General features: G+C 41.0%; 1 protein-coding gene across 1 annotated transcript; it reads left to right on the plus strand.

The window, feature by feature from the left end:
• The first annotated feature begins 404 nt into the window (after window positions 1-404).
• Window positions 405-10,574, plus strand: RPL27 (ribosomal protein L27). Its single transcript, XM_063425400.1, has 5 exons — window positions 405-491; window positions 1,241-1,323; window positions 7,285-7,454; window positions 9,588-9,698; window positions 10,467-10,574. Exons 2-5 carry the CDS (start codon window positions 1,243-1,245, stop codon window positions 10,513-10,515), a joined length of 411 nt encoding a protein of 136 aa, XP_063281470.1. The 5' UTR covers window positions 405-491; window positions 1,241-1,242; the 3' UTR covers window positions 10,516-10,574.
• The last annotated feature ends 1,959 nt before the right edge of the window (window positions 10,575-12,533 follow it).

Consider the following 12,533-nt stretch of genomic DNA (forward strand, 5'->3'; position numbering starts at 1 on the left):
ATTTTTAAATTATGTTTCATATATAAATATTTGATGTGAAATTCAATCCCTGTTTCCCCTGAAAAATATGATATATAATAAAGGAAATTGATAAATTATGAATGAACAGACATATAACTCAAATTCTAGGTTTTGTTTGGATCAGAACTTCTACAACTGCCTCCATCCTTAAAGGGTAAAGTTGCAACACTGTATTTAAGAATACTTGTATAGAAACAATTGACAAAACACTCGATCCTTTTAAAAGGAATAAAGTACTCTGAAGTAGTATATTACCACATAGTGAATAAAACCTTAACTTGGACATCCTTCGTTTGTTGACATATACAGGGCAAATGAATACTCCCAAAAGCAACGAGTTTTCTCGATAGATGGCTAGAACGGACATTTGTTCCTCCCCTCGGAACTACGTCACCACGCGTGCATCGTGAAAGGTGAGAGGAGACGTAATCACTTCCTTTCTTTTCGGGGCGGCCATTGAGCTGGATTGAGTGAGTAAATAGGGCTGCGGTCTCAATCACTTGCAATCTGCATCGGTGGTGTTTTAGAATTCTTGTTTTATTCGGAATTATTATAGAGCGAGTGCTGAGCTATCATTCTAGGCAAATATTTTTGTTTAGAATGTTAATTGTTACTGTAAAAAAATATCTAATGAGGCCGCTTTCGTTCCTATTGTATGTCGGCGTGTCCGGATAGTCCGGCTTAATCAGTACTAGTATTGCAATGTGTAATCTTTACGTTTTACGCATTTTTACGTTAACATAGTTTTCCAGTTCTATATTAAGTATGAGACTTTTTCCTTTTATTACAAATGCAACTTCTAGCATAATTTAATGCGATTTTCTTAAGTCGCCTCGTTCTCTTTAGAGGTGCTTTTGACACGGGTGTAATATTATGTAGTAGTGCACTGGTAGTTTATGCTTTTCTGTCTTGGTGCATTATCAACTTTGGAAGAAGTCTGAATGTGAATAAATGCTAATGGTACAATTTTCACTCTCCTCAGCATGTCTTGTGCTAAATGAAATTAGTAAAGCTATATATGCCATGTGATTTTTAGTGCATTTTTATAACCCTGTGCTATGTGTTTTTCATGGCTGTAGAAACATTTTGGGACTTATGAATGAATTGGCAAAATACCGGTGATAGACCAATTTGACAATGTTTTAGATTGAAGGTTGTTGAATTGCCTAGGTATGTTTCTATTTTTTTGAGTGTGCCTTAAACTGATATGTATTTGCAGCAATGGGCAAGTTTATGAAACCCGGTAAGGTTGTCCTTGTCTTGGCTGGACGCTATGCAGGCCGTAAAGCTGTCATCGTCAAGGTTTGTTGGTGTTTATTTATTCTTTATACTTGCATGTTTTTGTTGTGTTGAGAACACTTAACCCCTTAAGGACCAAACTTCTGGAATAAAAGGGAATCATGACATGTCACACATGTCATGTGTCCTTAAGGGGTTAAACGGGCATAGTCTCTTAAAACCATGACCAATTTAGATTACTTCAGATGGTAATGGGGCAAGTAGTAACTATTTAAAGGGAAGAGGGGAGGTTGAGAATTCTGCTGGAGGCAACTTTTGGGTTAAACCGTTAGAAAAGTTGAGGTACCTCCGGGGGCCTCCTGGCACCATAACTTTACTTAAAGTAGTTTTGGTGCCCGGAGAGTGCCTTTAATATTCACAGTTAATTAACATTTGGTTGAAAATTAAAGAATTTCATGTAGGCTGTGTCAGTCGCAGCCAGGGGAACTAGTTGTCTTTGCTAGCACCTCCCTTCTAACCCAGCACAGACTTTATATTGCTGTCCAATTACAGACTTCCTAATGTAGCATAAGAAAGCAGCTCTAGGAAATTGCCTGCTTCTTGAGTTTAAATCAAGAGAAGAGAGAAACTGCTAGGAAGTAAAATGACAAGTTGTCTGACAGCCAGGTAGTGTAACAAGGTTTTAATTTATAAGTGTTAGTTTGTATCACAATCTGAACTTTTTGGACAAAAAAACACTCTTTACACACAGCGTTTCAGCATAGTATTCTCTTAACCCCTTCAGGACGGAGTCAATAGTGCACGTTCTGATCAAAACAAAACGTAAACAAAAACTGGAATTTGCTCTACATGTCTGTTCAACCGTAATTCACCGCTGTCACATTAAGTGCACCCACACTTATTATATATAATTTTGTTCAGGAGAAACAGGGCTTTAATTTATCAATAACTATTCATATATTGAACATAATTTTATTATGAATAAAATTTAAAAAAAATGAGAAAATAAGATTTTTTTTTTTAAAAAATAATTTGTATTTCCGTCTGCCATTTTAGCTGTGAATGTCATAATACGGTTTTACTGCAAAAAATGCACATATTTGTAATCAGCGATGTCTCACGAGTACAACAGTACCCCCATTAACAGGTTTTATGGTGTTTTGGAAAGTTACAGGGTCAAATATAGAACGTTCCATTTTCAAATTGCAATTTGCCAGATTAGTAATGTTACCTTTGAGACTGTGTGGTAGCCAGGAATGAGAATTACCCCCATAATGGCATAGCATTTGAAAAAGTAGACAAGCCAAGGTATTGAAAGTAGGGTATGTTTAGTCCTTTTTAGTAGCCACTTAGTAACAAACTCTGGCCGAAGTTAGCGTTCATATTTGTTTTTGTGTGAAAAAAGCAAAAAACTAATATTTGGCCAGTGTTTGTGACTAAGTAGCTACTAAGAAAGACTGGACATACCTCGGGTTGTCTACTTTTGCAAATGGTATGCCATCATGGGGGTAATTCTCATTCCTGGGCTACCATACGCTCTCAAAGGCAACATAACTAATCTGGCAAATTTCAATGTGAAAACAATGAAAGGCAAGCCTTATATGTTACTCTCTAACTTTCCAAAACACCATAAAACCTGCACATGGGGGGTACTGTTATTCTCGGGAGACTTCACTAAACTCAAATATTGGTGTTTTAAAACAGTAAAACATATTACAACAATAATATAGTCCATAAAAGTGCCGTTCCTTTTTTTATTTATTTTAATTATACGTATATATGTATGTATGTATATATGTAGATCTATTATATATGTAACGTCATTCTAGGTATTTTAATACTAATATATACTTATATTAATATTAAAATACATTACGTATGACGTAACATATATAAGAATACTTCTAATTTATTTTTAAACCTGTTTAATTTTATTTATTTTTTTTTACACTACCTACCAGCAGGGGGACTGTCTGATATTTTAGACAGTCCCCCTGCTGGCAGATCCATAGCCAGCTATAGGGGCCATGTGATCGCTTTTTAAGAGCGATCACATGGCCCCCGGGGGCCTCATTTGCCGTGAGAGGGCTGCCTGGGCTGTCAGGCAGCCCTCCAGAAGAGGATCGCAGCGGAGGGGAGTACCGCCGAGGTCCTGGGGGCTGCAGCCGTAATGGCGTTCCATGCCGCCGCAAAGGCTTTAAAGCGTGATGGCATGGAACGGCGTTAAGGGGTTAAAGAGTTTCTCACCGGATCACGAACTCTGTGTTTTGAAGTTGTATTGGTGCAAGTGTTCTGTATGTTCAGTATGCAGTAATACTTAATGTTAATGCCTGAGTAGTAACTCCACCTTGGTTTGCTTTCATTATTCAGTGTTGATGATGTGAATTTTGTACATGTTCTATGCTCAAACGTTTATTTGATGCTTTCCACAAATGAAAGACTGTATGGTCTTCTGCAGTTCCTGCTGAATTTACACTGCTTTTGGTTTAAAGTTCAAACTTTTCTTAGAAAAGGGGGAATACACACCAAACGTTTTATTTAAAGGATCACTACAGTGTCAGGAAAACACTGTCATCCTCGGGGGACCCTCACGGCCCCTCTCCTGTGGCGCTGAAGGGGTTAAACCCCTTCAGCAGCTTACCGTAATCCAGTGTCAGGCTCCCTTGGCGCTGGTGACCTCTCCTCCCCCGCCGATGTCAGCTCCTGAGTGGAGCGGAATGTGCATGCGCGAGCATTCTTACAGTTCATAGGAAAGCATTTCTCAATGCTTTCCTATGGACGCTCTGGACGCAAATTTCACATCCAGCGTTGCAAAAGTGCCTCTAGCGGCTGTCAGGAAGACAGCCACTAGAGGCTGGATTAACCCTGCTATGTAAACATAGCAGTTGCTGTGAAACTGTTTACCTGAGGGACCTGGCACCCAGACCACTTCATTGAGCTGAAGTGGTCTGGGTGACTATAGTGTCCCTTTAACAATACTGATTCATTTGAGCAAGAAGTATGAAGAATGTGTTTGTCTTATTTTATTAAAGTGCTAATTTCAATGATAATCAGCACTCTTAGAAAGTAACATATCCCTGTCTGCAGGCAGCTGGTCCTGTTTCTTCCTACTAGTTTAGTTCTCATGGGACTGGTAATTGCCCAGAGCACTGAACTTGCAAAGACTAGAAATCAATAGAGGTCACACCTTTTGTATTTTTAAAATAAAATTTTAAGAAACACTCCTTCCTAACTTGGGTCTGCCAGTTGCACGTCAGTCTTGACAGCTGGAAGCTGTGAGCTAAGCCCAGCACTGCAGGTCTTCTCATGGGCTGAGCGAGATCCATTCACATACCTCCAATGCAGGGTTTAGCCCAGGAGAACAAACTGAAGCTGTTAACAAATGTTTTATCAATTTACATAGTGGCAGGGCACACCAGGACCACTGCAGGAGCTATGGTGCGTTGAGTGTTCCCTTTCTACAGATGGCATGTAGATTCCTGTTTGTCAGCTTGTGAGGTTGCCACATTGTGATAGACTTGCTCACACATCACCTTGGGTGCTTCAATGGACCACACCAGATCACTTGTTCTTCAATTTACTGCTGGACTTTATCAAGTGTAGCAACAGCCAGTCGGTGATATCATATCTTAGTTCCCTCGTGCCGCGAGAATGGGTGGGGGGGGGGGTGGAGAATAAAGGCACGAGAGGGAGTTATGAAGAGGAAAGAAAAGGCATTGGGGCAGGGAAAGAAGGGACATGGGAAATCCTAATAAATGTCCCAGTGAGGTCTGAAACATTGATGCTGTCTATGTGCTGGCTGCTGAAAAATAAAGCCGCATAATTGATCATATAGCCTCCTAAGTGCGCTCTTCCATGTTTGTATGTATACCATGGGAGCAGTTTGCTGGACGTGCCTTAAAAAAAAAGTTTTGTTGGCATTTCAAGATAAATCTTTGTTTTCGTGTTAGTTTGGGCACTTAAGCTCAAACAGGTTCACTATCAGTGCTTTAACCCCTTAAGGATACATGACATGTGTAACATGTCATGATTCCCTTTTATTCCAGAAGTTTGGTACTTAAGGGGTTAAACTTTTATGAAAGTGGGGAACTTCAGATTGTATAGTCATAGAAAGACTGCTAGGTAAGAGGGGAAGGCTTGCAGTAGTTACTAGGGATTGCCCAATTATTGGTCTGGCCGATATTCTGTATTTTCGGCAATATCAGTATCGGCCGATAATGCAGACCAGGGCTGCCATCAGGGTCATGGGGGGCCCAGCATACTCTTACTTACTTCCCCTGCAGCTAACTTCATCTCCCCAGTTTAAATCTTGCGAGTCCCGCAGCCGTCAGAGCCTTGCCATGGCAAGGCGATGCGCAGGCTGCGAGTGTTAGACAGAGGAGCTACTGGGAAGGTAAGTAAGTGTGCTGGGCCTCCTCTGCACAGTCCGGACCACCAGGGAATGCCATATGCCTCCTCCTGGCCAGGTAAGAAGCGGGTTCTTGAAAGCTTAAAAAATCTGACTGGCATGTAGTTTTTGTGCATTTACCTTAATAAAAAAAGATTTGCAAAAAATAAACCTGTTCAGTTACCAGTAGATTTGTGTAGAAATAGTTTATTTTTTCTAAAATGGTAAATGTACAGAATATCGGTAAGGTATTGGCTCTAAAAAAACTCAATATTGGTCGATCCCTAGTAGCTAGACAAACTCTTAAACCTTCATAATGATAAAGCAGCACTTTACAATTGTAGAAAGGAAAGAAGTGATGGATCTGCTAGATATGCAGCTCTTTAAAGTCAAGATTTCACATTTCCCTCATAGAAAACATGCCAGACAAATTATAGGCACTAGTGATGTCCCGAACAGTTCACTGGCGAACATAGCGTGTTCGCGATTGCGAACATGCGTGATGTTCGGTCCGCCCCCTATTCGTCGTCATTGAGTAAACTTTGACCCTGTACCTCAGTCAGCAGACACATTCCAGCCAATCAGCAGCAGACCCTCCCACCTCCATGACGAATAGGGGCGGACCGAACATCGCGCGTGTTCGCAATCGCGAACATGCTATGTTCGCCGGCGTACTGTTCGGGACATCACTAATAGGCACATATTTTATTTTTACACTTTTCATTCTTGGGCTGCCATGATGTCTGAAAGGCAGCATAACCAATCTGGCAAATTTCAATGGGCAAAAACCAAAATGAGCAAGACTCTGTAACTTTTCAAAACACAATGAGAGCAGTACATGGGGGGTACTGTTGTACTCATGAGACATTACCGAACAGAAATATCAGTGTTTTAGAGCAGTAAAATGTATATAATACCCATTGTACAGTGCTACGGGAATGTGCTGGCACTATATAATATATAATGCTGATCATTATGATGAAAGGGCAGTTTAAGAAAAATGCAAAAAAATATTAACACTAACTTTGTCCAGCTTCTGTCTAAGTAGCTACAAAAAAGACTGGACATACCCCATGTTCAATGCTTAGGGTTGTCTACTTTTTCAAATGGTATGCCATTAAATTTAATTCCTTGTCTGCCATACGATCTCAAGGGCAGCATAGGCCCAGCAAACCAACCATGCAAATTTAAACGTGTAAACTGAAAACTAGGAAAGCCCTATATTTAACCCTGTAACTTTCCAAAACTCCATAAAACCTGTACATGGGTGGTACTGTTGTACTTATGAGACGTCGCCTAACCTAAATGTGTACTTTATTGCAGTAAAAGTGAACAGTATTATGACATCCACAGTACCATGCAGAACTAAGTTTTTTTTTTTTTTTTGTTTTTTTTTTTAATTTCTCGCTTTTTTTACATTTTAGTCATATTAAACAATGTTTTATATATAAATATTTGTTGTGAAATTAAAACACTGTTTCTCCTGCGCAAAATAATTTGTGGGTGCACTTAATATGAAATAAATTACCTCTGTCCTTAGGGGGTAAATATCCATTTTTAAATAAAATGTTAGTGCCACCCTCATGGAATAAAGGGTATTGCATCTTTTTTCTAATATACGGTTTTAATTCTTTCAGAACATTGATGATGGCACTTCAGAACGTCAGTACAGCCACGCCTTGGTTGCTGGCATTGACCGCTATCCTCGCAAAGTAACCGCCACCATGGGAAAAAAGAGGATAGCAAAAAGGTCAAAGATAAAGTCTTTTGTGAAGGTATACAACTACAACCATCTCATGCCAACCAGGTAAGGGATTCTCAATATTTTTTTAATTTTTCCAATATCGAATTAAATGTTGGATTGGAACTAAATGTTATTTATAAGGGAATAAGGGTGTGGCTGTTAGAATCAGACGGCAAGGGAGCTTGCGTGCAGTTGCTGATGCCGTGGGAGCCAGAATATGACATCAATCCGGTTCCTGGCATCAGACGCCTGCAAGGGAGAGAACAGCTCCCTTGCCGTCTCTGATTCTAACATAGCCGCCGCACACATCACCGTAGCCTCACTAGACCCCCAACGACAGGTAAGAAGGCTGGGGGAGAAAAATTTAAAGTATTATAATAATAATAATAATAATTAGTGATTTTATGTGTCTGTGAGGGTGTCAAATCAATGAGTCTTTGACTATCCGTGTTTGTCTGTCAATGAATGAGTGTCAGATCAGTGAGTCTGTCTGCCAGTGACGACTGTGTGTTTGTCATTGAGCGTGTGTTAGACTCAGTGAATGAGTGCTTAAAGGGATTCTATAGGCACCCAGACCACTTCAGTGTCTCACTACCCTTTAACCCTGAAATTTTAAGTATTGCAGTTTGTCATATACTGCAACGATTACCTTGAGGGGTTAACTCTTTCCGAGTGTTTAGGTGACCAAAAGTTGCCTAACTGATGCTGGATGTCCTCACGCTGTGTTTTAGCATTTGCTAAATCCCCATAGGAAAGAATTGATATAATGCTTTCCTATGGGGAAGCCTAATGCAAGCCCATAAAGGAGCCTGACCCAGCGCTTACTTTATCTTAGCTCTGGATCGACGCTCTGCCCTGTCCCGCGTTGCGCAGTTGACCTTCCCATAGGAAAGCATTGAATCAATGTTTTCCTATACAGAAAAATCGGACGCTGGATATCATATATAAACATTTGACACTATACCTAATATCGTGAGGGACTGTTTGTGTGTGAGGTTTGTAAGTTCTAGTGTCTGAATGCTGAGGACTCCAAGGAGGCTTAAGCAGGCATTGTGGGCCAAGCCCAGTAAGGAGTGTCATTACTGATTTCTCAGAGATTCTCTGGAGCATGACCATTGGACAGTCTGGCTGAAATACAGAAAGCAACCTGGGAACATGTATTGCCTATACGGTTGCTTTAAGAAACAGGCCTTTAAAAAAAATAAAAATTTTTTTTAAAATAATTTTGCGTTTTCAGTGTGCTATCTGCTAAAAACAAAAATAAAAAAACTCCTCCTTGCTGCTTAACTCATATGCAAGCTGATGACTTCATATTTTGAGTAAATACTTTCACATTGGTTTGAAGGACCGCTATAGGCACCCAGACCACTTCAGCTCAATGACGTCGTTTGGGTGCCAGGTCTCCCCAGTCTTAACCCTGCAGCCAAAAACACTGTTCATTTAAGATTATCAGAACTGATTTTGTTATATACCAATCGAAATGCATAGGCAATGATGAAATCATTGCAAAGTGCACTCCAGTTTAATAGGCTAATCACTCATATTTGGAGATATTAAAATACTAATGTTATAGCACTTTATATCTCTGGAGCTATATTTCATGGCCATATATCCATGGCAGCACACCAATGGGTAGCTCCTCACTATCCCTAAGTAGACAGGAACTCAATTAAAACAGAAGGTATGTTACCCCTCCTATCTTCAGTCTTTTTGTTACTGTTCTTTCCCTATAGGACCAACTTGGTCATTTCAGGACTTAAAATGTTTTCTTTTATGACTTACCTGAGAACAAGCTTTTCCTCTGGCCCCTTGGGAGTTCAGCCTCTATCCCTTGGTGTAAGTTTCCAGTACACGACCTTGCGAAAAGGTGACCCCCTGGAGAAATGCCTTTAGTGACTGGATGTTCTAACTAGCTGTGACCCGAGAGGTAGCAATATTATGCCATCACCCGATTTACTGCAACGACCCGAAGGGGAGCAGGCTGGGCATGCACATACAGAGCATATGAATTCAATTGCTGTGATCCAAGTTATAGCAAGATCTCTCCCTCCCTCCTACAGCATACGTGTAATATTCCCTGACATTTATTTATCTCGGGTCACTCTTTAAGCAACAGCTGACCTGCTGATTATCTATCATTTTTACGGCTTCTGTCTCACTGCCATTAATATGGTATTTTATTTTTTCCCTCTTTAGGTACTCTGTTGATATTCCCCTTGACAAGGCTGTTGTGAACAAAGATGTTTTCAGAGATCCAGCTCTAAAACGTAAAGCAAGACGAGAGGCTAAAGTCAAATTTGAGGAGAGGTTGGTATTGTGAATGTCTAGTACATCTGACTTAAAACAAAAGTGTGACATTTTTCATGTGAAAACATTTCCTTTTGCTAAATAGTTTATTCCAGTTGTTTCCTTCTCAGTAGTAATGGCAAACCACAGCTGTTCTGCAACCTGTGGCTTTTTTGTGTTTTAGTTTCTCCATTTAATTGATTGTTGTCAGTCTAACCATTTCTAAAATATGCCTACATTTTTATATATTTGGTTAGGGATTTCAAATGATTGAATAATTTGAAAACGTATGCACAATTAAATATGTAAATTTATTGTTATACGAGTATTCAAGAGGCATAATGTGTGCGTTTTTTACTTTTCTATTTATGTAAATTTCAGAATTAAATCCATCCCAGAAAATGAGAATCTTTATGTAATACTCATTTTGACTGTGTTGGTGTTACACTGAAATTCTACTTTGAAAAACTACTTTGTCTATGTATATTCCTTGGTGGGGCTACAGAATTAATCCTGGAGGATCTGACCTCAAGGCTGTACTCTTGTGCATGCACCAGTACAGCAGTGACATTGGCTCCTGGTACTTAAGTGTAAGATGGCGATACCTGCAAGCAACAGGTTTATATAACAAAATCAACTTTACCGGCAATGTAACTGTCGGGGGAGGGGTTCTTTGTGAATGATGTTTCAACATGAGTTTCTTTAACTACAGAACTAGTTTCCTACTCTGGTGTTTTATCAACCTTCTCTGTCTAGTATGTAACACTTATTTAATTTCTTTCTTTACAGATACAAGACCGGCAAAAACAAGTGGTTTTTCCAAAAGATGCGGTTCTAAATCTTTAATTTTCTATTGGTTGCATCATTAAAGTCTATCAATTAAAAAAAAAAAAAAAACACTTGTCTTGGTATTTATTTACTTTTCTCCTCCCCACATGGCTCTTAAGGAAATGTGTGGCATTATACCCACAAGTAGCTGGGTTACTACCACCTAGGTTGTCCCTTGCTGCATGTCCTAGTTGGTGTTCTGCTGAACAAAATTGTGGGTTTTTCCTCCCAGCTTCATATAGAAACTGCCACGCTGGAGGGTGAGAGGCATCAGCTAAGAGTGAGCAGCTCCACACACACCAGTCAGCAAGTCAGCCTCCTGAAAACAGGTATGGTAACAGGAGGGTGACTGTGTGTTTGTATTTGTCTATCTGCGGGTCAAGATTTGTGCGTGTGGGTCTGCGGGTCAAGATTTGTGCGTGTGGGTCTGCGGGTCAAGATTTGTGCGTGTGGGTCTGCGGGTCAAGATTTGTGCGTGTGGGTCTGCGGGTCAAGATTTGTGCGTGTGGGTCTGCGGGTCAAGATTTGTGCGTGTGGGTCTGCGGGTCAAGATTTGTGCGTGTGGGTCTGCGGGTCAAGATTTGTGCGTGTGGGTCTGCGGGTCAAGATTTGTGTTTGGGTGCGGGTCTGCGGGTCAAGATTTGTGTTTGGGTGCGGGTCTGCGGGTCAAGATTTGTGTTTGGGTGCGGGTCTGCGGGTCAAGATTTGTGTTTGGGTGCGGGTCTGCGGGTCAAGATTTGTGTTTGGGTGCGGGTCAAGATTTGTGTTTGGGTGCGGGTCTGCGGGTCAAGATTTGTGTTTGGGTGCGGGTCAAGATTTGTGTTTGGGTGCGGGTCAAGATTTGTGTTTGGGTGCGGGTCAAGATTTGTGTTTGGGTGCGGGTCTGCGGGTCAAGATTTGTGTTTGGGTGCGGGTCTGCGGGTCAAGATTTGTGTTTGGGTGCGGGTCTGCGGGTCAAGATTTGTGTTTGGGTGCGGGTCTGCGGGTCAAGATTTGTGTTTGGGTGCGGGTCTGCGGGTCAAGATTTGTGTTTGGGTGCGGGTCTGGATGTGTGTTCCACAATGTTAATACACTGTCAAAGGGTTCCACGGGAAAAATTAATTGGTAACCCCTGCTCTAGATGGATTAGCTCTCGAAGTGTGTAGCGGTCTCATCCAAACACTAGTCAAGACTTCGTGAATAAGGAATACTCTTTATTTTTTTTTTTTTAATTCTTTATTTTTATTGTGCACGAGATAACATACAAGCTGACGATGCCACAGCAGCATAATACAAGCCTATGAAAACATGGTATTTCACATAAATGGCATTTAGTATTGGCACATTTTGTTTTTATATGTGAATAAACAAGATTGGTATGTACGTCTAGTTGTAAGTCACCAGGGTGTCAAACAGCAACATTAGCATGCATAACATGGTGGGTCTCATGTGAGTAACTATGTTGTAACTTAATGTGGTGTGTGTTCTGACAGCATGGCTAGCCTGGGTAACTCTAAACCGGGAAGTAGAGCAGTAATACAAGCTGAAAACTAATGAAAACCTTTTAAGCCTGGAGGGTCTAATAGCAGGTAAGTATCATTGCTAAGGGAGGGTAGCATGCGTGGAAACTGAGTAAGTGCTAGCCCTACTAAGCATATCAAGCAGTGACACGTATGTAGCAACAGGCTTATCTGGCAGATAAAACAGATTAGCTAAATCATTTGTGTCGCTGGGTATTTATCGGTTAATAATGTTGCTAACATTATAATTCCTGCCTTTTGACCCGTGATAGTCTCTCAGGGTATAGTGATGCTGTCGGCGTAGGGAGGTTTGCTCCAGTGACTCTCTGCGTGGGTTGTAAGTCCCAGGGTAGGTCGCTTGGCTTAGAGTCTCTGGGTCAGCCGATGCCCCTTCTGGAGGCTAAGTTGCCAGGTGCTGCAGGTGAGTACCGCTTTCCTGTGTCTTGAAGCAGTTGCCTGTCCGGCCTCTGCTGTGATTCGGACCCGTCCTGCTCATGTTGTCTAGCTGAGCTGCCTACGGTTTTCCTTC

This window comes from Pelobates fuscus, chromosome 6 (assembly GCF_036172605.1).
Source record: "Pelobates fuscus isolate aPelFus1 chromosome 6, aPelFus1.pri, whole genome shotgun sequence".
NCBI classification, from domain to species: domain Eukaryota; kingdom Metazoa; phylum Chordata; class Amphibia; order Anura; family Pelobatidae; genus Pelobates; species Pelobates fuscus.

What these genes read in the sequence shown, in the direction of transcription:
- RPL27 (XM_063425400.1), top strand. Translation starts at nt 1,243, where the DNA reads ATGGGCAAGTTTATGAAACCCGGTAAGGTTGTCCTTGTCTTGGCTGGA. An exon ending in AACCATCTCATGCCAACCAG is followed by an intron (nt 7,455 to 9,587) that starts GTAAGGGATTCT and finishes TTCCCTCTTTAG; the next exon opens with GTACTCTGTTGATATTCCCC. An exon ending in AAAGTCAAATTTGAGGAGAG is followed by an intron (nt 9,699 to 10,466) that starts GTTGGTATTGTG and finishes CTTTCTTTACAG; the next exon opens with ATACAAGACCGGCAAAAACA.